The 24980-nt window shown below is 42.8% G+C and overlaps 1 protein-coding gene and 1 long non-coding RNA gene across 7 annotated transcripts in view; both read left to right on the plus strand.

Annotated features, from left to right (window-relative positions):
- The window catches only part of GRM7 (glutamate metabotropic receptor 7), an 859725-nt gene that overhangs the window by 811681 nt on the left and 23064 nt on the right, over window positions 1–24980 (plus strand). For 2 of the 5 annotated variants that reach the window (XM_060022946.1, XM_060022951.2), the window contains one exon: window positions 1481–1572. The exons of 2 other annotated variants lie outside the window; for them this stretch is intronic. In XM_060022946.1, the coding sequence (XP_059878929.1) occupies window positions 1481–1551 (71 nt within the window). In that variant the 3' untranslated portion in view covers window positions 1552–1572. Of the gene's footprint in view, window positions 1–244; window positions 1078–1480; window positions 1573–24980 lie in introns of those variants that run through there. One more of the 5 variants, XM_060022948.1, reaches the window with a different exon arrangement.
- On the plus strand, window positions 4515–8333 carry LOC132432475 (uncharacterized). Of its 2 annotated transcripts, XR_009520907.1 has the most exons (4): window positions 4515–4923; window positions 5890–6021; window positions 6128–6247; window positions 8268–8333. It is a non-coding gene; the product is annotated as an uncharacterized lncRNA (long non-coding RNA). The 2 variants fall into 2 exon arrangements; XR_009520906.1 differs by having other exon boundaries at window positions 4515–6021.

The raw sequence follows: 24980 nt of genomic DNA on the forward strand, positions 1-24980 counted from the left end.
CTACACTCAGACTGAAAAACAGCAGGGGCCCTAAGCGTGTAGCTCAGCTACTTACTGTATTTTTATGTATGAAAACAGTATTTCTGCTGCTAGAGGATCACAAGTGCCTGACCTAATGTGGATGGCTTTAGATCTGGCCACCATGATGCCTTCTCTAAGAAGAAAGGCACCTCAAGCTCTGGTTCTCGCAGCTGTGTCCTGAATGTGGCATGTTTCCCCCAACTTTCTATTGTTGACTTGGCAGATGTATGTTCGAGGCAAACTTGAAGATGCCAGATCAACAGGAGGACGTGGTTCTTGGCTTATCCGTGGCCACCGAGACCTTTTTCCCGTTGGATGAATAGTATTAACCGAGGCAGCACAGCTTTATTGGGATGGTGGGTAAGGACCGTTCCCTTCCTCACCTGGACTAGTCACAACCAGAAGATGCTCTGTGAACTATCCTCTGGTCAGATGCTTTCCTGACCTGTAAAGGATTGCAGTGCATGGAGGATGAGCAGCCCTAAGCTACCAGGTTCTAAACTACCATCCATTTTCGGAGCCAATGCCCCCAGGCAGTGCAGAGAAACTGCTCAAGTACCCTGACCGGTTACAGATAATTTACTCTGGAACTGCCTAGCAATTAGAGATGGCAGGCAGGTGGACAGCGTGGGATTCACCGCCTTTTTGGATATGGGGCCATATGACTGATAAACTGACCCTGAGAGAGAGGCTGGACACACACTGTGCAAAAGACTAGCTTAAGACAATGTGCATATTGCAATGAAGCACGTTTTAAAAGAATGACCATTTATACCTAAAGTAAACAATCAAAAATAAGATTTTTTAACTACATGTTTGTATTCTGGTGCTGTTTTTTAATTACCAGTTTGCATATATTGTAAAGCAAATATATAAATAAAAACTTGTGCTGTTCAATTAAACCCCCCAACTGCTAGAAAATGGACGAGGGCACCAAACCCTACACAAGTAACAATGCCTAGAAAATGCTGGAACACGCTCCTATGCTGTGTCACTTTGCTATGGTTTTTTGGTTTTCGTTTTGTTTTGTTTTGCTTCTTCATTTGTTTGGATCCCTGACATTCTCTACATTATTATGTTACTTGTTTCATCTTTCTGGACTAATCATGCAGGTCAGCATGAATGGACTAGGCTGAGAAAAAATAGGATGGCAACAGGAAGAAAACAATGCTCTAAGCAGATAGATACATTATTTTGGGGCTGGTTCCCTCACCTGCTCCAGTTCAAACAAGTAAAACCCAACTGCCTTAAACCAAGAGGCACCCGTACTCCCATGTTCAGAGGTACCTGAATTGTGGTCAACTGGTCTTCCAAAGGCTACTGAACCCAGTGAAAGAGTGAGCATAATGTCTATGGTCTCTATCGCAGCCTCTTCTCCAAAAGGAAAGAAAAAAGAATAAAAAGGAATGTTGTGTGCACTTTTATTTTATACATACCTATATATTTACTTTTCCTGTAGACTGTATACCACCAGTAAGAAAGAGTGTACAAAAGTCTGTTACTTGGTACACTATCCCACCAACAGTATAGCTTTTGCCTGCTTTCCAAAAGGTAAGAAACAATCTACTTTTTATTTATTTGTGTGTTCTTGTCTCCGCTGAGAATTAGAAATGTTTCCATGAAAACTGTGCATGATTACCTAGAAATCCATGTATGTGAAGAAACGCGTTTTTGAAGATATTTGCTAAGCATAGTGTAAAGGGCTGTTGTGGGTCACGGGCCTGGTTTATTCTCTGGAGAACACGTGACTGGACTGGGCGCGTGCACATTTGTCTTTCCTGAACAAGTAGCCAATAATGGCAAAAGTGGTGCTGGTCAGCCTACTTTAAAACTCTCAATGGTGAGAGATTATTTTTAAATGCATGTGTTCAGACTATGATTTGAGAAGGCAATGTGGAAAACTTGAAGGGAGAGAAGGAGGGTGTTTCATAAGCTTAGTAAATACGTTTCTTCTGGTTTATTTTTAAATTAAATACATCCCCAGAAATATATTCATTCAAAAAGCAATGAATGACCCTACCATCTTAAACCCAAAATGGTCATGGTTCCTTCTCTGTGGCAAAGAAATACTAAAGGTTTGCTGGCTGGTCTTGATATTGTGTTGAAGATGATTTGGGACTCATAATTCTGCCTTAGAGAAACAGTGGACCAACTTCACTGATTTGAGAAAGCGGGGAAAGGTTCAGTGAAAGACCTGAAGAGTCTAAAGATAAATTTCAGCATTAGTCAAACCCAAGAATTACCAATAAATACCAAGGGTATTCAAACTAACACCTTAGAAGAAATGGTGACTCGTGTGACGTGTGAACGGGGGCATGGGAGCGGGCTGCCGTAAGAGTTGTTACTGACTCACCACTGATGTTTATATATCACTTTGAGCTCTCAACTGAAGGATATATGCTATGAAATAATAATAGCAGCAGCAGTAGTAATAGCAGCACCTCCCTGTTTCAGCCTAAGTGATATGACAGTATAGTGAAAATAACACTTGCTTTGGCAAACATCCTTGTCCAGCTGGAGTCAGTGCATTTCAAACTGTGGGAAAACAAACAGTAGAAAACATGGAGTAGAGTTATTAAAATCATGGGCTGGCTTTGAAGAAAAGGCCCCCTTTTGTTTTCCTCTAAACCTCCTACTATACTTATAAAATCAATAGCGAGACTTCTCTCTAGAGAGATTCCATGAAAGATAGCAGAGAGGTCCTATCATGGGAGGGGAGAAATATCGCTTCATAATGTGGGCTAGTCTTCCTCTTTCCTAACATGGAACTTTTTACCAGATCATTTCTATGTTTCTTTCCATCTTTGTTTTTATAATGGTATTCTGAGTACAAATAATATCTCTTTTTTTTTCTTTTTAATCCATTTAAGAACTGTAAGACAGGACAGGAGTACTTCCAAAGAGTAATTACATTTCCCGTTGATTTTAACATGGATGCCAGCAACTCAGTCTTTAATTTCAGATGTATTGTTCACATAGCTATTTCCTTTTTCCATATCAACGCGATCTGTCCTAGTTTTTAAATAGGGCATTCTTTTGTCCCAGTGAATATATAACTGTATTCCAGTGAGATTTCAAGTTTTTGCAGGACAAGTGCTTGTCAAAACACTGCAGCTCATCACTTTAATAGTCCTTTTACATGAAACTGCCTGAGAATAAATGAGAAGGAAGTTTCCCTGGGTAAAAATGATAGGTTTAATCTCAATCCATTAAAAAATTCTCCCTAGCTCCATTCTCAGTTGGTGCCTTTTGGTTTAAAGAGTGCAAGATGAAAATGTTTTAAGTCAACCTTCCGGTTAAAAAGTACTTTTAGGATGTGCTGCTTAGAAATAAACTTTTTGCTAGGATTGTCTTATTTCAAAGAGTTTGATTCGGTGCTCTCCTTTTCTGTCAATTTAAAAGTGGCTGCATAAATTAATGATAACCATCTTATACAGCTACTTAAAAATAACTGGGACCGGAAGTTTGTCGAAGTTACAGGTATTCAAAGAGGGGAGTGTATCACCATGTTCAGGTTACAGTGAGACTGGAAAGCTTGGGCGAACAGTGACAGAAGACATTTCATGTTGTTCATTCAAATCCATTTCTGTGTGGTTGTTTTCAGGGCCATGAAACAGTAAAGAAAAATCTATAAATTCCAGAGTGAATTTTTGTACTGCTGTGCTAGTAAAAAAAAAAAAGGCCACCATGCCCCAACAATGGCAGACAAGAGTGAGCAAATCAAACATCTGATTTGGGGTGTTTAGAGGAAGCAGGTTCAAATTCAGACAGAACAGAATTTGACCTGGTTCGAAAACGCATTCCATATAATGCCCTCTCCTTTGACAGACACAGGACGTCAGACATTAACTGACTCAGCACTGCCTGCATCTTTTGTCTGAATAGTTCTAACTTTTGAAATCCTGCAGTGTTATCAATCTAATGATATTTATTTTAAACTGCAATTAGGCAAAAAACAAACGAACAAAAACTCACCACACACAGAAACCTCAACTAGTCTGGCATCATCGCCAGATCAGGAAACAGGTTACGTTAGGAGGTAAATTTTCAGACCACAGGATGGTTTTTCAGATCGGAGAACTCCGAGTTGGATTCAGCCTTGCAAACATGGGCAGTCCGGAGTCTTATTTTGTCCACGTATATTGTTCTCAGCAAGTAGATTCGTTACGATATTATGGGCATTTCACTAACATATTACATGGTGTTGTCAAAAAAAAAAGGAATAATCTCTTGTTTCTTATAATTTCTATAACAGGGTTATCGCACATGTTTAATCTTTTCGGAACCGTGCAATCTAAGTTGTGGTAATGTGTTGCGACTCCCCCTCTTCCTCGACGTTCAAGGCAATAACCCTGAGTTAACTGGAGACTCCCTCAGTTTAAATTCCATTTTAAAACACTCTGTAAGTACAGCTTAGCAAAGAATATATGTTCCCTGACCTTGACAGAGAATCACCTCAGAAATAAAGGCAGCTATAAATCTTGCAGGCATATGTCTTTCTGCCTGAGAGCTCTGTGAAGCACCAACATGTCTCTCATCACGGTTGGACCTCAGCATCCTCAAAACCCAATTAATATTTGCCCTCTCTGTTCTGCAACTTTGGTTCGACTTAAAGAATGGGATGAAAGTTCACATGGCTGGGATGTCTACTGGTTCTTAGCATCAAAGGAACAAACACATCATTCTCCGGAGTCCTGAAAACTATGTCAGCTTTTACATTGAAGCCTGGCACCGCACCATCTGGCCAGGATCTATGAAACACAAGAGTATTTTAAGTGGGGTCCGTCAAAGAAACGTTTGTCAAGCACCGCTCCCCTGGGTCAGCCCTGAACTGCCTAGGAGTAGGGGGACAGAAGTGGACAGTACCCTCAGGGGATCCCAGATCTAATGGAGGACTCACAGGTAAGCAATTTTAATTCAGAGGGACAGGGGCTCTTAGGAGAGGTAGTAGCAGTGAGTTCCATGTGGAGAGCATCGCCCAGGGGGTTTTGTTTGAGCTGCTCTTAAAAGATGAACGACTCCAGGCAGTGGTAAAGAAAAGACCGGAGGCGGGAAACAAGTAAGCACAAGGAAGCTTTTGTATTCAGACGAATGTGGTCTGTCCCGGGACTGGAAAGCAGTTCTGTGAGGCTGGAGAATTGTATTTGGAGGCAGATGGTTTCGGGGGATGACACGAGCCTGTGTACGGAGGGACCAAGTTGCCTTTATCTCTGTGCCGTGAGCGCAGGGCCTGCAAATGGGTCTCAGAAAATGTCCGTGGCATGAATGGAGTGTAATACTTCACGTACCAGAGGCTCCTAGCCTCACCTAGGACGTCACAGGTAACAGTAAATATCTACTGAGTAATTATTTATTAATAATAAGAAAGTATCAAGTCTACAGCCTCAGCAAGCGGAAGTGCAGTCTTCCAGATAAAATCTCTAAAGTCACAAAAGAGGCAATGTTTGATCCTGATGTCACAGTTTTCTAAACCATCTTTTATGGATAACTCTTAAAACGGATGGTCAGCGCTACATCTGCACTTGTGTAAATAACATCTCTTTGGAGGAGCTAACCCCATGGATGAAACCAGGAAAGTTTTTTGCCTATTTATTTCCTTTCATGGACTGCAGAGACCAGTTTTCAGTTACCTTTGGAAATGAATCCTAAGCACTTCTAATTTGGTAAAAACAGAAACATAATAATCAGAAAAAACCATTACATTGATTAAGTGCGTTTTCTCAGACACTGGCATTAAGGACAGATGTTGTGTTTTAGGCCCCCAGTTTCATTTGCATTTGAAAAGAAAACAGCATGTGTCCTAAACCAGGTCAGTTAATCTCTACAATCTCTCTTCCTCCCAACTACTGTGAATGAGCATCTTCTCAGGACTCAAGAGATGGTGACTGGTTTCTGCTACTAAAGCCACGTCTCAGCTCCGCAGACTTTTCTTTTCTTTTCTTTTTGGCTGTACAGTGGAGCTCGGCTGCATTTTAAATTAGCTTTCTCTAGGAATCAAAGGTAATCATTATTTCTCTTTATAATCCACATGAATATTCTCATTATTTTTTTCTTTTCAAGTTTAAGATTAGTTTTGAATTCCTCTTATATCTCTGCCTTCTTTCAGAGTAACCTCTGGAGACCCCAGCTTGCTCAAAAAGGGTTGAGAAAATGACTCCATGCCTGTTCTTGCTGAGCTGACCCAAACACTTAGACGACATGGCAGCAGTCAGCCATCTCACATTCTGTAAGTTGTGGTCCAAGTATCGTTTCTGACCGTGTGCATGCTGTTTTTTCCCTCCGGCCAAGAATAAGAAAAACTGGACCAAGGTCCTAACCCTGGCTCTGATACCCTGGAGAGCATAAGCTTTATCACCTCATGGACTTCTGTGATCTTGAATAAGTCAAGTCCTATCTAACCTTCAGTTTCCTCTCGTGTAAAACAGGAGGAACCTTTCCTTGATGAGATACCGTGGACATTGCATGGCGTCATGTACGTGAAAGCCTTCTTTTATAAAGGGCTGTGCATAGATACGGTAGCACTGTTAGTCCCTGATCATCTCTGTGTTTTATCGTAATTGGCTTTCCTTTTTCCTCTTCTTTCATGGTTACTTTTTTTTTTTTACCTACTATGAACCATCAGAGTTGGAAGGAAGGACATCTAGTTTGCCTGTGAAGTCAGGAACCTCTTCTCTAAGTACAACAAGCTCTGTTTTTGAGATGGGTCACTGTGGTCTCTGATGCGTCACTAATAGTCTTGGGCTTGGTGAAATTGACAGAGAAGGCTATCATTCACTCTGCAAAGCTGCTCTAGGACAGCTAGGCTCATACCTCCTGATATATGAACCACTCCCTGTGATTAACTTGGACAGGTGTACTCCAGGCCGACTGGCAAGCTGAAGTGCATTTTAAGTACACATAATAATGCTGGGTGTGTCTTGAGCGACAGAATAACAGCTGATGGGAATAGAGTCCCTCAATCTTTGCTTGTGAAACACACTTGGTTTTTCCTTTCAAGGCTGGGACATCACAACAAAATCAACTAACAAGATCTCTCAGATCTGAACTGATATTTTGAAGTTTGGTATTTCTCAAGCTTATATCAAACACAGCACTGACCCAAAGGGCCAAGGTCATTCATCTCAGTCTTCAAAGGACCTAGCATGGTGCTTCACAGCAATTTAACATTAATAACAACAATAATATCAATTATGATGATGGTTATAATTGTACCGTATTACGCCTATTGCTAAAGACTTACAAAGTGCTCAGCCACCCACTGAGACAGGTCTTACTGTCCCCACTAAACAGATAAGGAAACTGAGGCTCAGAACAGTGAAGCAACTTCCCAGTGACCCACACACCAATGGGTGGATGCCTGAACTTGGGTTTCCTGGCCAGAGTCCTTTCTAACACACTTTGCTAAAATTGCATGCAGTAGGACAAAATATTTCTGTCTACATAATCTATCTAATGAGCATTTACTGTTCTCATCAGTTGATTGCAGAGGTCTTCAACTTCCTGAAGATGAGAGAGGCCCTTCGGGGCAGATATCATAATCTGTTTTCAGGGCTATTTTGGAATAAGATGTGCGCTCTCTCTCTCTCTCTCTCTCTTTTTTTCTCAATGGTACTGTGAATGATAAGGCTATTTGATGTCATTTTACCTACTACTGGATTCTTTTGGTGGTCTGAAAAAATTAAAAGACTATTGCTCCCACCTCAGAGAACATGGCTTTCTAGAGCTAGAAATGTTTAACTCTTGAGAATGCATTGAAATCCACTGAATAACATACTTGGGCAGAGTGCAGCCTGTTCAGAACGAAAAACCACAAGTCATCATATTTTGATGACTCTAAGCAGATTCTACCTCTGTATAAGGTGATCGAGTTGGGCATGGGAACCTAAGCAAAGCAAATTAAACTCTGGAAAGGGTCTGCTAGCATGAAAAAAATGCCACTTTCCTGGCACACAAAGGTGCAAAGCCAGTTCCCACCCCAGCTTTATCACCCGCTCCTTCTCTCTCGGCTTTTGCCACTGCAAAGCTCTACACAGAAGCTGGATGCCAGGGTCATTATCGTCTATGTTAGCTGAAAATCTGATTAAGCTGGCCTCCTGGGGTTAGCATGAAAAACGCTAGATTTTCATTCTAGGAACTTAATTCCTCTTTCCCTCGTTTTTTGTCATGTTTGCAAATTTCATTTGCATTTTAATTTCCCATGATTTGCCACAGTCCAGACTGAGACTTGAGCTGTTGTTTCCACTCAGGTGAAAAGTCCAACCACAGCTGAGCATCTGTACTGGCATACAGTCAGGCGACTGGCCAAAGGCAAGTATCTCCTGCATCCTTTTGAGCATCCCGAGGAAGCTCTGCTATCCCGCCCGCCGATTAATTTAATGAACGGAAGAGACTTGGTCCAATGTCTAGGATGATGTTAGCCCAGGTGGTCCTTATCACATACTATACAATGTCCTCTCAATATTCCAAAATAAGGAGAAAGGACAGTAAAGGAGGCTTGAGATCTTGACCTATTAGGACCTATCGAGGGGTTTTATCTGGGGAAACATCAATGCCATCAAGTGGGGGAGAGATCCCTACTGCGGAGTACCATGATCTATTACTGAGGAAGCCAGCTTCTCCCTCGGGGCTGGATTCTCAGTGTCTTTTGGATCAAGCAGCAGAGATAGCAGTATTAATGGGGCGCCTACCTAACTCCCGTATAAAGCAAAAGAAATGACAAAAGGGAAGCAGCATAGAGGGGGCTACTATTCATGCCAAGCAGGCAAAATACTGACTCTTTGGAAAAGATCATCTCTGTGCCTCAGTTTCCTCATCTGTAACATATAACTTCAAATGACAGTGATAAGGACTAAATAGAAGTAAAGCACCAGGAACAGAGTTGGCACAGTAGCTGTTCAAATGTAAGCCATTAGCGTTATTCTGTCGCCTAAAATTAACTGGATTTTTCTGTCTGTCTTTCCTCTAGGAAAGAACTCGGAGAATCCAATCTGATCTTCCATGTGATCTCTTGTATCCATTCTCTTTCTGTACCCCATGCAATAAAGTTCGAGAATGTCAAGTAATCCACGTGCCCCTGATTTTTGTCTGGAAAAACCTGCCGGATTTTCAGATTGCAATATCAATCCATCTCCTCTCTTGTCAAGCTATTTAGTATTGATCACTTTTGGAGCAAAGGTGCCTTAAAGCCAAAATTTCACTGCACTATCAGAGGAGCTACCTGGGAAATGACATTCAAATACACGTATAGCTTCATTTCATAGCACGGCACCTATTTCCTGACTTTGGGCATAAATAAACAACACAGTCGCCATTGTGGCGATGTTTACATTGTTCTTACTACCAGTTAGTCCCAGATATTTAAGAAAATACCAAGGACCAATTTAAATAGCCTAGTTATGGCAGAAAATTTGCCAATATGAAATCTGAAATGCATTTTAGTTTATACTTCTATCTAATTTAAATCTTTTCTTCCCTAACCTGGTGCTCATCGAAATGTCACCTGTATTTAAAACTCTTCCTCAGGGATTCTGATGCACATCCAGGTTTGGGAACTTTTCTTTTTTAATCCTTTCTGATAATCAACACATGCAATATGGCGTTGGTGTAATGGTGATATGCGATGGTGATTACCTACACCGCAGAGGGTCTTCCAGAATATTAAAAAGACTCATTAAAAAAAAATTATTCAGGTTTATCAGACCAGCAGCATCTACCATGCACCCAGGAAGTCATCTCTAGCTGTCTGCTAGAACAGTAAGAAGCTATTTCAAGGTCTTCTCTCAAGAGACTCTTCCAGGCTGGTACTGCGAACTAAATAAAGATGAAGCTAATTGATTGAAGCTCTGTTATTGGAGCGGAAAACACAGCGCCATCTTCCGTTAAGGCTGAATCTCCATGACAACACCAGATAAGAAGCTGGGTTAATCGTTTTCTTTCCTGCACTTAGTGGGTCACAGGTCACAGCCTCTGTGGGCAAAGTGAGTTGATACATCCTTAGGCAATCATTTCAAGCTGCTCAGCAGGGCAACTCTGATTTTGTTTAGCCGGGAAGTCCTCAGAGAGATTATTTTCAAACTTTTGTTGATGCTTCTCAAGCCTTCTTGCCCAATCAGGAAGGGAAAAGTGTCAGAATAACCATTGTTTCAGTTACCATTGCTCTTAAAAATTCACCGTGATCTTATGAAGAGTCAGCCTAAATGCTAAATCCTACTTTGCCTTGTTCTACATTGTGATGTGAGCACACTGCTTACTCTCTGTGCATCAGTCTTCTCATCTTCAAAATGGGTACAATATTAGTAACTACCTCGTAGGGTTGTTATTAGGATTAAATTAGTCCATATGTTTAACACAATGCTTGGTTCATAATATAATGGTCGGTCATTAGCTGATATTCTTATTATGAGTATCACCAACTGATCCATAGCTGCTCAGTTCCTACAGTAGCCACATGTGGCTGTTTACATTTAAATTAATTCGAATTAAATAAAATTAAAATTTTGTTCTTCAGTTGCACTGGCCACATTCCAAATGCTCAGTGGGTGCACATAACCCAGTGCCCACCCTACTGGACAGCAAAGATACAGAACACTGAAATTATCACAGAAAGTTCTACTGGACAGCTGAGCCTAGGGAAAACAAAAAGGACAGTAAGAACTTCCTTTAGAGGAGAGAGATGTTTTGTTCTCAGCAATCTCCACTGATTGTGAAAACGGTCTCCAGGCTCTCTCTGGGAGCGGTGGGGTCCATTTCTTTGGTAGCATCTAGTCAAGAGTAGTCTACACTGTGGAGTGTGCAATCAGTATTGTCAGCAACAAACAAAAAAAGCTGTTTTCCAGAAATGGTCCTCTCTCAGTTGGGGCGGTTCTCCATTCCTTTCATATACTATTTAGATTGTTCTGTATTGATTCTAAATCACACAGTTGCACACAATTCTTGAAAAGCACGCCCGGTGGCAACTTTGTAGTCATCACATGTCTACTGTGTAGCTAGTAGAGAGGATGATTTTCTTAATCGCCACCCAAGGGGAAGCGATGTGCATGCTTGCTTGTCATACCAATGTTGCTCAGCAACAGAAAAACCAAGTTAAATATTCGAAGATGTGAACGCGGGCCTTTGCTCCATCTCAAGGAGCATGTTTCTGGTACTTCTCATCTGTGAATGGTCAACTGCGGAATTCTAGCGTCGGCTGGAAAATTCAGTCCTTTTCCTTAGACTTAAATTGACATATCTTATTTGTCCTATAGGCCTGGTTAGTCCCTGATATGACTGCCGGGCAGGTGCTTGGTGAATGTTTGAGAGTGAGGGAAAAATACAGGCTCAAAGCAAAAGGTGTCTATCACTTCCAGCAAGCGAAAGTTCTATCTGGATCACGAACAGTTAGTGATGTTATACATCATCTAAAGGAGTCTCTGCTATCGATTTATATTTTGGGAGAACTTTTACTGTAAAACTAGCGGGGGGGGGGGGGGGGGCTTCCCTGGTGGCGCAGTGGCTGAGAGTCCGCCTGCCGATGTAGGGGACACGGGTTCGTGCCCCGGTCCGGAAAGATCCCACATGCTGCGAAGCGGCTGGGCCCGTGAGCCATGGCCGCTGAGCCTGCGCGTCCGGAGCCTGTGCTCCGCAACGGGAGAGGCCGCAGCAGTGAGAGGCCCGCGTGCCGCAAAAAACAAAACAAAACAAAAAAACAAAAAAAACCTAGTAGGTGAAGTTGGGAACGAGAACCAGTGTAATATACTTAAGCCCAGACCAGCTCTATCAAACTGGTTGAACACGTTGTATCTCCAGAGAAACCTCCCCCAGCATCTCCAATTCTCATTCCAGAACTGAAACTGCAGAAGGGCTGCATAGGCAGAGGGAAAGTAAAAACTCTCTCTTCCTATTTTTGAATTTTCTAACTAAAACAAAAACACTGATCATATTGATTACTAAATATTGTCAACAGAGGAGTATCAATGAGTCTATGTTCCAGAAATGCAGAAGAAGATTTTTAAAAATCCACATGATTTTTAAAAATTACACCAACAACTAACAGTTACAAGCAGCTCGCCCTTATATAACATCTCAACATTTCGTAGTTTGGTTTTATCATGTGCTCACACCTACAGCATCTCATTTCGTCTTCAGGGCATCACGATGAGGCAGGTAGCATCATCCTCATCTACGGATGTACAAACTACGGCTCAGGGGATGACGAAAATCGGCCAAGGTGTTAATGATGGAAATAGCTTTAGAAGTCATTCTGACCCCGTTATACCCCAGCACCCCTTCATTAAAGAGGTGCAATATCTTAGGACTGACAAGTGCATCTTTAAGCCAAGGGGAGAGAGAGAGAGAGAGAGAAAAAAACTCCCTCATTAGAGAAGATTCAGATTATAGTGCAATCTGGAAAAAAAAATTTTTTGTGTGTCCTATACATAATCACCAGCACTGAGTAGCCACTGGGTCACCTTATCTACGGAAAGGTAAACAGCTCAGCCAGGATGGAGAATAAAGATGGATGGCTGCAGAAGAAGGAGTGAATTATTAACACCAGATAACAACTTACGCTGTTTATCTCCCCAAGGCCAGGGGGCTGACGCCACGGGAGATGCGTGCACGGTGTGTGATGGGACAGGATTCTGCCTTACACATTTTTAGCTCATGCCTTCTGGCACGGTTACCGCGTGGGTTGTAAAGACACTGCGTAAGTCCAGTTTAAATCCAGGCATCTTATTTTTAATCAAACGACCTTGTGAAGCTGATTAAAGAGATTAAATCAAGTCTGAAAAGAAAGGGAGAAGTTTACTGTTTTTTCACCAACGAGTCTTGTTTCTAATGCAGCCTGATCAAAACCACCCCACGTGCTTTATGGACTGCTTACTGCTGCCAGGGTCTGGGCGTATAAAGCTGAGATAGAGCAAGCTGCCGCTCCTCCAGGAGTTTATCGTCCACAGGACAAGGGAGAATAACTGACCTTACCAGACCTGATACACGGATGCACAATACGAGTATGTGAAGAGGGCTCAAAGTAGCCCTTTGCTCTCATTGAGTGACAAGTGGACATTCTCACTGTGGCTTAAAGAATGAGGCAACGTGGGAGAGGGGGCTGCAGACAAAGGGATGGGAAAGGAAAATGACGAAGTGCGTGAAATGGTGGCAACATTATGAGCGGCGCCGGGTAGCAGATCTTGAGTATTTTCCGTGCACCCACCACTATTCCAAATACTTAACGTGTATTAGCTCATTTAACCGTATTACCCTCATCAGATATGCATCATTAGGTCCATTGTACAGATAAAGGAAGGCACAGAGATTTTAAGTAATTTCCCCAAAGTCACACAGCTAGTAAGTAGAGAACTTTGGCTAGAAGCTCAGCCATCGGGGCCCGGAGGCCATGCTTCTGACCAATTCAGTGCTTTCCAGTGATAGGTACGTGGTGTGTTTAAGGAAGGTCCATTTTCCAGTTTAGCTAGACTACAGGGCTTCTCCGCCATGGCAACGGTAACATTTGGGAACTGGACAGTTCTCTGTGGCAGGGGGCTGTCCGGGGCATTGTACGTAGAAGGTTTAGTTAGCAGCATCCCTGGCCTCTGCCCACTAGATGCCTGTGGTACCTCCATCCTGCAGATATGGGATGATCAGAGCCATCTCTTCACATTGCCAGATGTTCTCTGGGGGCACAGCTGCCCCGGTTAAGAATCAGTGGACAAGCACATAACGTGTGAGGCTGGAGAGCGGCAGAAAAATATATTAGAACTCAAGTGTGAATATTCTCCCGTTCTATCCTGAAAGCTGTGACAACGCATCCTGTAGAAAGAAAGGGGCCAGCTGGGGTTTAATAACTGACGAGCAGCAGAAAAGATAACTTGCAGAAGCAGCAGGGCAGGAGGTCCTGGGAGAGACAACACAGACTTCTGAGTTCTCAGTTCTGGAACAGGATGTGTTCGCAGACTTTATAAAATATATGTTCAAAACTCCTAAAGCTAAAGATAGCAAAGGATAATCTACAAGAACAGAGGAAAAGTTCAGGAAGCCATTTCACCCACTGGTCCCTGGAATGCATCCAATCTCTGACCTGAAAGCTGAGAACTCAAAGTTTCATTTTAGGTAAGAGAGCTTCTGGATATGGGAAAACAACTAACTACCCAGTTTTCTTAAGAAGCTCCAATGTCAGACCCCATGTCACTGTGTAAGTGTGAACACAGTTATGGTTCTGTCAACTTCAGATGGGGCATTTCTGCAGAAATATTTACTGGACACTTGGCCACCATGGGAGAAAATGGAACTATTCTCTCCCCAGGTCTCTATATGGACACAATTTCAAGCCAAGGGGGTATGTGTTCAGAGCGGCAAAAAGACCTATGCACCTTCTAAATATTCTACAATAAACATATGAGTTTTGTAAAACAAAAGGTGGTTTTGATCTAATTCAGAACCCTGCCTCAGGTGGTAACTAACCACCCACCTAATTATATAATTCCATCCATTCCTCAAGCACTTCTGTTACCTGTTCTGGCCTCTAGTGAGTTCTTTCCTTGTGTCATTGGGAAGAATTAGAAAGACATTTTCTTAGCACTCTTTCAAGGCTGCCGTGACCATTGGGAACCTAGTGCAGCTGCAAGCCTCCAACGAACTTCAGAGTTTCAAAGATGGAATTCTTTGGGGAAGAATAACTTGATTGAAGAAAAAGTATCTGATCTCAGAGAAAGCCAACAATGCATCTCTGACACAAAGCCAGCCTAGGGTCAGAGCCAAGGGCTTTGGAATCAGCCAGGGCGTAACTTTGAGACAAACAGCTTCCCATCCCAGCTGCCTCATCTGACAGCACGGGGATCTGAATAACTTCATTAAACAGGTTCTTTCAAGATTGAGTGAGGTGGCCCGAGCTAAGGTCCCAGGATGTGGTGAGATGTATGGCTGACATCCAGTAAGGGGTATCCCTTCCAAGCCAGCATATCAGGGAAGCACTCAGGACTGTGAGAGATGAAACCAGCCTTGCAATCTCTTGGAGATGCTTCTTGTGTTCAGATAAGGAATCATCTGCGTTCTGTGAGAGCACATCCCGGTCACTTTGTGAACCTCTCACAACTCAAGGCAGAAACCTGCCCCCCACAACCCATCTCACTTTGGTCTCGACGACAGGCTGTAATTGTAGGATCCAAGCCTCTTGATATCAGTTCTCCTGAAAATAACCTCAGACCCTCGGCTTGCACTGTACTGGGAAAAATATGTATTAGAGAACGCTGTCTCTGCAACAACTTTTATTTAAAAACAGATTCTCAAATAGAATGGCGAAGTCTAGCTCAGGCACTGGACTAACGATTTGAAATTTTAAACAGGTGGAGCTTTTTCAAGCTTTCCAGTTTGTCTGTGATGAAGAATCCTAATTTTTTGATTCTTCATAAATAGTCAATAGATTTAGTCATAAATATCCTGTACTATGTGCTTTGTTCCTTTTATTCAGAGGCAAGTTGCAATTTCTGAGTAAACGGTATAGATTATCACACAGCAGCCACCCGATGGGAAGAACAGTTACCAAGAACTTCAGTTCCTGTACTGATGAAAGGCACGTAAAGACATCGAGACCCAAACACCTGCCAAGCATTGTTGGGAAGACGGGACACTGAGCAATGTCTTGTGACATTTTAAGGGCAGCAAACAGCTGGCGTCCATGTAAGTAGTTTTAAGACGTCAGGAAGAAATTCGGATCATAGGATTAGGGGATCAGTCCTCATCTCATAGCTGGCTTCTTCCTTCCCTTCAAAAGTGAGAACACTTTCTTCTTCTCCAAGACAGACGTTAACAGAACAGAAATCAAGCAACCAGAAAGTGCAATTGATAAAATCCCAAGAGGGCAGTGAAAATGAAGCATCCCCTCCAACCCCCGCCTTTCCTCCAGGGAACAGGAGTATGAAATTGTTTAGACTATCTGGGGACTTTGCTCTCAGGCGTGGACTGGGTACCAGCAGCAGCCCGAGATGCGCTTGGGACCGTGCAATTGTGCGGGGCTTGGGCAGAGCAACGGAGGGGACCTTTGCTGGCATGCTGCCCAGCCTTGCCCAAAAGATCCTTTTCCTTCTCAACGCCGTTGCTTCTCCTTGGCCATTGGAGGCCTCGGTCTAGGCGCTCACGCAGAAGACACACGTAGTTGTGTCTGTTTCGTGCCATCCCTTCTGGCCTCAATGAAAGTTGGAGGAGGAGCGTAATTGAACCAGTGGTAGGAGCCGCACTCAGAACATGCCCTCTTCGTCTGAAGAGTGGATGGTCAGTGAACAGGAATGCCTAACACAAGATGTTCCCCACTAGAATGATTTGGAAATCAAACCCTAAGTTGAACAGAACACAGTACTATTCATGTAAATCAGGTCTGCCCATTATCATCTCCAATTAGACAGTGTCAGAGGCTAAGCTTTATGGTGACGAGAGCTGTATTCTTCCTCTTTGCCACTGTACCTTCACATCCTAACACATGGTAGCTGGACAATCCACTTTTAGATCTAATGCATGAAATACTACAGGAGTTGTGATGCACGTATTTTCAGCTACCATGGATTCTATAGAAGAAAAGGGTGAGAGGAGAGGAAGACGAGAAGGAAGGAAGAATTGTTCTTCTTGCTTTTGCTGTTCAGCCTATAGCCAGGCCTCCACTCCAGGGGGAAAGTGAAGCCTCAGCAAAAATGCAAAGAGCATCCAAGGAAGTCACTCTGGACTCTCCTGCTTCTGCAGTCCCAGTTCTTAGAGGTTAATGAATAATTGAAGAGCCTCTCAAATGTTAACATCCATGCCATCACCCCAGGATCTTGTTAAGTGGCAGCTAGAGATGCTTCAACTCAGCATGCATCTAACAAGCTCCTGTGTGATGCCCATGGTGTTGGTCTTTGGACCTCATTTCAGATTACGTGGACTGAAGGTATCGTGGAGGAAAATTCTGACCATGCCCAAATCTTCCCAGAACATGCTGACTGTAAAACCTAACTCCTATGAAAATTGTGAGCCCACTACACACCAGAATTTTACTCTACCCTCACAGAATCATCCTATAATTAAATTAAATAGTGAATGTGAAACCTTGGTGTAATTCAACTACCTATTGTTATCTGAAGGTATTTCTGTCTCTCTCAGCAGAAAACATAAAAATAAGGCAAGTTGTAACTTCACTTACGAGGTGTTTTAGGTTATTCTTACAAGTACAATGGTTTAAAGCACCTAAAGTAATAAAAAGATAAATAATAACACATTCAAGACCCATTTGCACTGTCATATATACTGATCTTAATTACGGGCTGCAGATTTTCATCTAATTGCTAACGGTAAGTCAGCTCTTGAATAATCAGGAGGAAGACTTATCATCGTTGGAACAGAATACAAAAACATTCTTGTGTTTCAAATGTCACTATGACATTTCAAAAAAGAAATTCAGAAGAGAACGATAGTAATAACAAAACGAATACAAGTTATTAGTCCAATATTGAAGTCTAGGAAACGGGGCCCAGATGATCACAGGCTGAAACACAGATTTCTGACTCTTTGGTTCTCAGCACTCACTGCCCATCGGAAGCACCCGGAGACCTTTTCACCTACATCCATGCCGGGACCCCACCACCCCGGATTCTAGGTAGTTGCATTAGGATGGGGTGCAGGCAGCTATACTTCAGATATCTCCCCAAGTGAACCTAATGCCAGCCAGGGCAGAGAACCCTTGCTCTGATGGAGAGCTGCTCTACTCCGGTCCCACCACCAGCAACATTAGCATCACCAGGCAACTTAGTAAAAGCAGAAATTCTTGGCCTTCACCCTAGACCTGCTAACCCAGAAATTCTGGGCTTGGGGCCCATCCATCTGTCCTTTAGCAAGCCCTCAAGGGGAGTGTGATGCCCGCTACTGGAAATGCTTCCCTGAGAAGTTTGAGGGTCCTTGTGCTTCTTACCCAGACTTTCTTATGGGGGCCGCTGAAGGACCTCACACTGAGACTTTCCTGCTGGAGGGCCTACAACCTGGGCTCTGGTGTTAATTCCAGAGAGGGCTCTAGTACCTCCAGTCTGGGAGTCTCAGCAGTGGAAGGAAACTTAAGGTCACTGATTTAAAGGTCATTATGTTACCCCCCAAATACAATCATGAATACTTCTATGATAGGAAACTTACCACCATCTGGCCTAATCCTATCCATCTTCAGATGCTTACCAGGTACAGACGCTATGCTAAGTATTTACAAACACGACTCGTTTACGCTTGCCCATGGCCCCCGAGATGGAGGTTGTAATGCACATTTGACCCCTGCACAAAATAAGTCTGAGGGAGGTTTTGAGATTCGCGAAGGTCATGTGGTTTCTTAAGAAATTTACACAAAGCTCCTTGTCTTGAGGATATACAGAAAATTCATTTGCAGCACCGGTAACTTGAAAGCTGTTAAGAAAACCAAACTGATGCTGTATATATCCTCTTGTCGCCAAAATAAATATCCCTCGTTCCTCACAGCCAATATCTAAGCCCCATCATCCCTGCTGGGTCCAACTGATCAGCACAAAAAAATAGCAAGACTATTAATAGATTGTTCACGCATCCCACCTATGCATTAGAACAATGGTTTTCCATGTCTTGTCACATGTAAAAAAACAGTAATATTGGTAAGGCATATTCAGTACACTGGAGAGGATTTGGGGGACTCTATGTAAAGCTTGCTGAAAAAAAAAATTCATGTTATTTATATTACCAAATAATCAAAAGTTTTAAAGAAGAGATTAAATATTGAATTTGTATCAAACTTCAAAACCTAAAATTTCATTGTTTTAAATGAAAACTTGAGCTTGCTTCCATGAAAAGAGAGTTCCTATTAACTGAAATGACTATGAACAATTTCCAGTCAAGACTTTTTGACGATGAGCTCTTCAAATTCTTTTTTTTTTTTTTTTCTGGTACGCGGGCCTCTCACTGTTGTGGCCTCTCCCGTTGCGGAGCACAGGCTCCGGACGCGCAGGCTCAGCGGCCATGGCTCACGGGCCCAGCCGCTCCGTGGCACGTGGGATCCTCCTAGACCGGGGCACGAACCCGCGTCCCCTGCATCGGCAGGCGGACTCTCAACCACTGCGCCACCAGGGAAGCCCTCTTCAAATTCTTAATAGAGAACATAAGTGAAATCTTTGTATGAGTAGATGGTAAAAAGTTTAAAAGCATTTTTTTTACAGCAATTCAGAATTGTATGAGTCAAATTTATATTAAAAGAATCCAATAGCTTCTCCTTTATTTAAAAAAAGTAACATTAAAATGTCTTGTGATAACATGAACTGATCTCGAATTCAGTTCAAGCTTTTTTCCCTCTCAAGTGTTTTAAATAATGATGATGTTTTAATTTGTTGATGCACTTGTGCTTTGAGACCAGTTACCAGGCTAGGATGCCTCCAAAAGGGTGCATCCGTCACAAATGGACAGAAGAAAGAATATACGTGCGAATGCAAATACATGGGGTCACCAGCTGGATGTGGGCCTGCGAGGAGGCCCACGCAGCCATCTTGTTCTGCCACCTGCAACTGCATGGCTCTCTGGACACGTCATCAGTGAACTCCTCTTGGAGCTCCATGGGGCTCTTATCCACCTTGGGCAGTGGCACCTGCTACAATAAACCTCATACCCAGGTGGGAGAGCACCCATTGGCCAAGCCTTCTGGGAGAATGGGAGGAACTGGTTCTCATTCACTGTGCCCTTCACCTATAGGAACCTGAGACAAGTCACCATTTCCTTCTCTGCTCAGGAAGACTTCAAGGGAACCCCATGCTTCCGGACGAGGTTCCTTGTCCTTGGCTTGATACGCTTTGCTGGTTATCCCAGGCCTCAACTAGCTGCAGCAAAAGGGATTATGATGTCACAACCTCTGCATTTCTAGAGCCCAAGATGGCAACACCTTGGCCAGCTGTCCTACCCGTGCCATCCTTAGAAATCAAGGGCATTTTTCTGAAAGGAGTGACTCAGGACAAATCCACTAGGGGAAAAACATCAGAAAGCACCTCCTAAGTGCAAACCATGATGTCGAAGGGCTATGCTTATTCTATCATCACTGTCTCCAACTAATATTCAATCCCCAAAGGACAGCTGCAAGCATCCTGCCTCACAATCATTATCTGAATAAAGTTCAGTCTGAAGCCCACCTGCCCCAAAGTGACCTACAGCACTTGTTAAAAGTGCAGAACCATAAATACACCCAAATTCAAATAACCCAGTCTAGCTGGGGACACAGGTGATCAAATTATAGCTAATAAACATGAAGCTGCAACTGTGAGAACGCTCTGTGAACAAGAAATATAGGGAACTAGGAATATCAAGTAGTACAAGCTACACAGATCAACAGTATCTTTTCTTAAGACTTGCTTGAGGGATGTGTAGCCATCAGTAACACAAAGCAGTGGGAAATCCCCTAGGCAAAGAGAAGAACATGTGCAAAGGCCCTGCGGTAGAAGCAAGGCAAATACAAAAGACTGAACAAAGGTCAGTGTGACTAGAGGGAAGAGAGCAAGGGCAAGTGTACTTCCACATAAAGCCCAGGAAATAATTAAGTGTCAAGTCACACAGAAATGTATAGAACAAATTAGAAACCCTTATCTTTGTTCTAAAAGCAATGGGGAGTCATTGAAGAGTTTTAAGCAAACGAGGTGAGAATATAAAGAACAAATGATGCAATTTATATTTTTAAAATAAACCACTCCATCAGGTGTGTGGAGCAGTAGCTATATGTAAACATCTACAATTCAGTTTGGAGATATTCCATTGGTTGAGGAGATGATGTTAGCTTTGACTACAGAGGTGGTGATGAAGATGGAGAGAAGTAAAAGGAGATAATATTCAGAGATAAAAGCAACAAGATTTGATGATGAATTGGCCTTCAACTCTCCTTCTCCACCCGAAAGACATCCCACTGACTTGGACTGCAGTGCTTACCTAAACACTCATTGACTTCTTTGGCCCCGGTTATGGAAAAACAAAGTGGGTTGGTGACATATTTACAGAGCTGTAGGACCCGAATTCAATTGATTTCACTTGTGATCACTTATCTGTGCTCTGAAGTGGAGGGCAATTTCTCCAACAAGGCCAATTGTTCCAAGAGCTTTATGAAGATGTCTTTATGTCTACCTCTATATATTTTATGCGGGACTCTATGTAATACTTTATATGTGTGTGAAGAGTTTAGGTCAGCTACAATGTTTAGAGGGAGCAGTCCTCAAAACTGCCCCAGTTCTGGGCTTCCCTGGTGGCGCAGTGGTTGGGAGTCCGCCTGCCGGTGCAGGGGACGCGGGTTCGTGCCCCGGTCCGGGAAGATCCCACATGCCGCGGAGCGGCTGGGCCCGTGAGCCGTGGCCGCTGAGCCTGCTCGTCCGGAGCCTGTGCTCCTCAACGGGAGAGGCCACGGCAGTGAGAGGCCCGCGTACCACAAAAAAAATAAAAACTGCCCCAGTTCTGACACCAAATGCAAAGCTTGGAGATTCCCCAAACCAGCCTCAGATTGATAATTTGCTAGAAAGACTTAGTGAAAGCTGTTATGCTCAAAGTTATGGTTTATTACGGGAAAACGATACAGATTAAAATCAGGTAAGAGAAGAAGCACATAGGACAGAGTCCAGGAAAAGTGCCAAACATGGAGCTCTCACTGTTCTCTCCCTGATGGAGTCAAGATGCATGGACGTACCACAATACACACAGAGCATTGCCAAGCAAGGAAGCTCACTCCAGCCTCACTGTTAAGAGTTTTAATCAGCTCCATTTTATCTTCATCACTGATGACTGACTGGTTGCCCAGACGGGTGAACTCAGTCTCCAGGTCAACTGATACCACATGACCCAAAGCCCCAACCCTAAATCGCATCACATTGTTACTATCTGGCTCGCCTGAGGCATCCCGGCAAACAAAGATTACATCCCAGGAGCCAAGAACAAAAGGTCAGACCTCTTTTTTGGGAAAGGTTAAATTCTTTACTATATAATATGTCAGTAACATCAAAAACTGATGATTAATGCCACTAGCAGTAGAAATGGAGTTCAAGTTAATACTGCATTGAAATGGGAGGATAGGCTTGTAGAAATATGCTCTTTTTCTTATAAAAGTAGATTATATGAACCAAGGTTAGATCCTACCTCACCCAGAACTAGTTTTGTTATCATTAAAGATAGAAAGCTTCTTCTAAGAATTTCTCTGTTTTCTCCTACTGGCCTCAAAATCCTGCTTCCTGTGGTCAACTAGGGAAAAGTACATCTTTTGAAATTGCCCCAAAGGGAAGTTAGTCTCCATTTCAGCATTTTCATCTTTCTCCAAATTCTGAGTTTCTTGGTTTAGTCATTTCTTACAGTTAATGGGCCAGATTCTAAGATCTTCCCTTCATATAGCTGATGAAAAAACACAAGGAAACAGAGAGACAGCATGGTTTCCTCTTTAGCACCATTACTGCAGACACTCTGCCGCTCAATAAAGTCTAGCAGTTTCCATGGAGACTGACATGGATGTGTCAGTGTAAATGATGGTGCAAAAATCACAAACACCATGGTAAGGTGGCATACTCACTGATACTCCACCTTTTTTTTTTTTTAATTGAAGCCATCAGTTTTAAAGAAGGATGAAAATGTTACTTAAAAGATAGCAGCGGATGGTGGAACGATTATGGTCACCAGAAATTTCCAAAAATTTAGGCCAGATTCCTCCAAAGAATTCCCAGGCACTACTTTGACTCTTGCTATCTCTGCCTCAGAAATTCTGAGTTCCCTTTATCTTTTCCGCTCCTTATAGGCTCTCTAAGATAGAATCATTGTAAGTGGGCTCTGACTGGGGGTTCCTGTGCTGTGTGCATCTGGTTCGACCCTCTGGCCACTCAACTTTGTTCTTGGCAGGGTTCAGTCCTGGTTAGCACCACAATAGAACATATCACTGTAAAGGTTTCAATCTGCCTTATTTTCCACGCTCTGTAAAGCAAGCTTGTTAATGAATTCCCAATTCAGAAAAGGGAAGTTCGTGGTGTTTATAAAATTGGGAATCTCAGGGAGCATTTATCTTGGTTAATTTCACAGAATTATAGGATTTTACAATTTCTTCTGTCATTATCCTTGCCTCACCAAATCTCTGATTAATTGATTAATGATTGATTTTTTTTTTTAACCTTCAATCCCAACACATATCTAGTTCTGGTTTCAGAGCTTTTTGTTTGTTTGTTTTTTAATGGTAAAAACACGCTTTTATGTATATTGTTATCTAGGTTTTTTTTTTAAGTGAATTATTTAAACTTGATATGTGGAAAGCAGTGAACAAGTAATTGTACATATAGTAAGCAAATATGGCTACAAATCAACAAGGCAGTAGAATGTCTGACTGTATGGAAAGCACAAAGTGCTACAGGGGCAGAGCAGAGACCTAATGTTGCCCAGGGAAACAACAGAGGGCTTCCAGGAAGAGGTGACACTGGATTTGAGTCTCAAAGACTGACCAGGAGTTGACAGGGTGGAAGCGTATGGTCTGTGGGGTAAGACAGAGGGAAAGGAAATAGCATGGTCCACTTACGTTGACAGATATAGGAATGGGAAGTTGACAGAGTATGGAGGGCTAGTCCAAAACTCTCATTCACAGGAGCAAAGGAATTTGCCTGGGAGAGGGACAGGCATAGTTGGGATGGAGAGTTTGAGCTCAGTAATGGAGGTTGGAAAACATTCATTTGCATGACACCTGATGTCCTAGGGTTGGACGACATCCCCCAGCTCATTGAGCAACCTGCGATGGACCCAAGAAGGTACCTGGGGCAAGGTGTGCCTTAGTAGAAGTGCATTAGGTTAAGCTTTCTTTCTCAGGAAACAAAAATTACACATAATTTATATATCAATATAAAAATATAAATATTATATATTATATATTTAATTATATTATAAATTATATTATATATAATATATAATTAAAAACTACATCTAATTTTAACACTGCAAAACATACTCTCAAAATGGCACAGAACCATCAGGAAGTAGCCCAGCGACTAAGGGGGTGGAGGCTGCTGTGTGGGCCCCTCCCCTCTGTATCAACCAGAGTAACTTCTCCATCCTCTGGTATATATCTTGGCTTCCCAAGTACGATTCATTCAAGTTGGGATCGAAACAAGTTTGGAAATTTCTGCTTTCAGTAAGCAGCTCAGTGTTTCTCAAACTCCCTGCATTGGTGTGGAGAAACTTAGTTTGTGGGGTTCTCCCTATGATTTCTGAACCCTTTTCTTCACAACAGACGGCAGTAAATAGGTCAATGCAGATGGACCAGCAGACTATCCTGGGTCCGACTTTCACTCCCCGTATTCCAGCCTTTCGATGCACATTAGCTGCTCCCTTCTGCCTGACTCAAGCTCCCTTTTTCTCTGCGACCTGTGTGTGTTCTAAGAATCCAGACAGACCCTGGGAAGGGACCTCTGGATTCTAAATGCTGACCCACTGCGCTGTAGTATGAGAATCACACTACTGCATTCATTCTAACTTGGGTGTACATTTTTAAAAGAGGTTCAGTGTATCTCCTTATAAAGTACATTAAATAACCATAATCACCCTCATTATCTGGGCAAAAGAACGCAAGATGCTGACGATCTGAAGCTATTTTCATTAAAAAAAAAAAAAAAGACTCTCAAACTTGAAAACCTCCCGGGACCCATTTTGCTGCAGCAAAAGGTTTTGCACAAAGCGCAACCCTGTCACTCACAAACACAGTAATCGCTGGAGATTACCAGTCATTTTCATTACAGGTAATTTCAGGGTGCCTTGTTTTGCCTTGTCACTCATGTTCCTGGGTCCTTGCCAGATGGTGGCACAAGGAGTAATTCAGGATGCCAACTGGAGCCGCAGACCCAAGGGATAAACCGGGGCACAACTGAATATTCCAGACCAGACAGCATCTAAATGACAGGGTGGAGGGCAGCTGGGGTGTTGGTCCTGCTAGATAAGCAACACTTATCAGAAGATCCTGGGCTCTGTCCTTCCCTTGCCTC

Source organism: Delphinus delphis, chromosome 10 (assembly GCF_949987515.2).
Source record: "Delphinus delphis chromosome 10, mDelDel1.2, whole genome shotgun sequence".
In the NCBI taxonomy this organism is placed as follows: domain Eukaryota; kingdom Metazoa; phylum Chordata; class Mammalia; order Artiodactyla; family Delphinidae; genus Delphinus; species Delphinus delphis.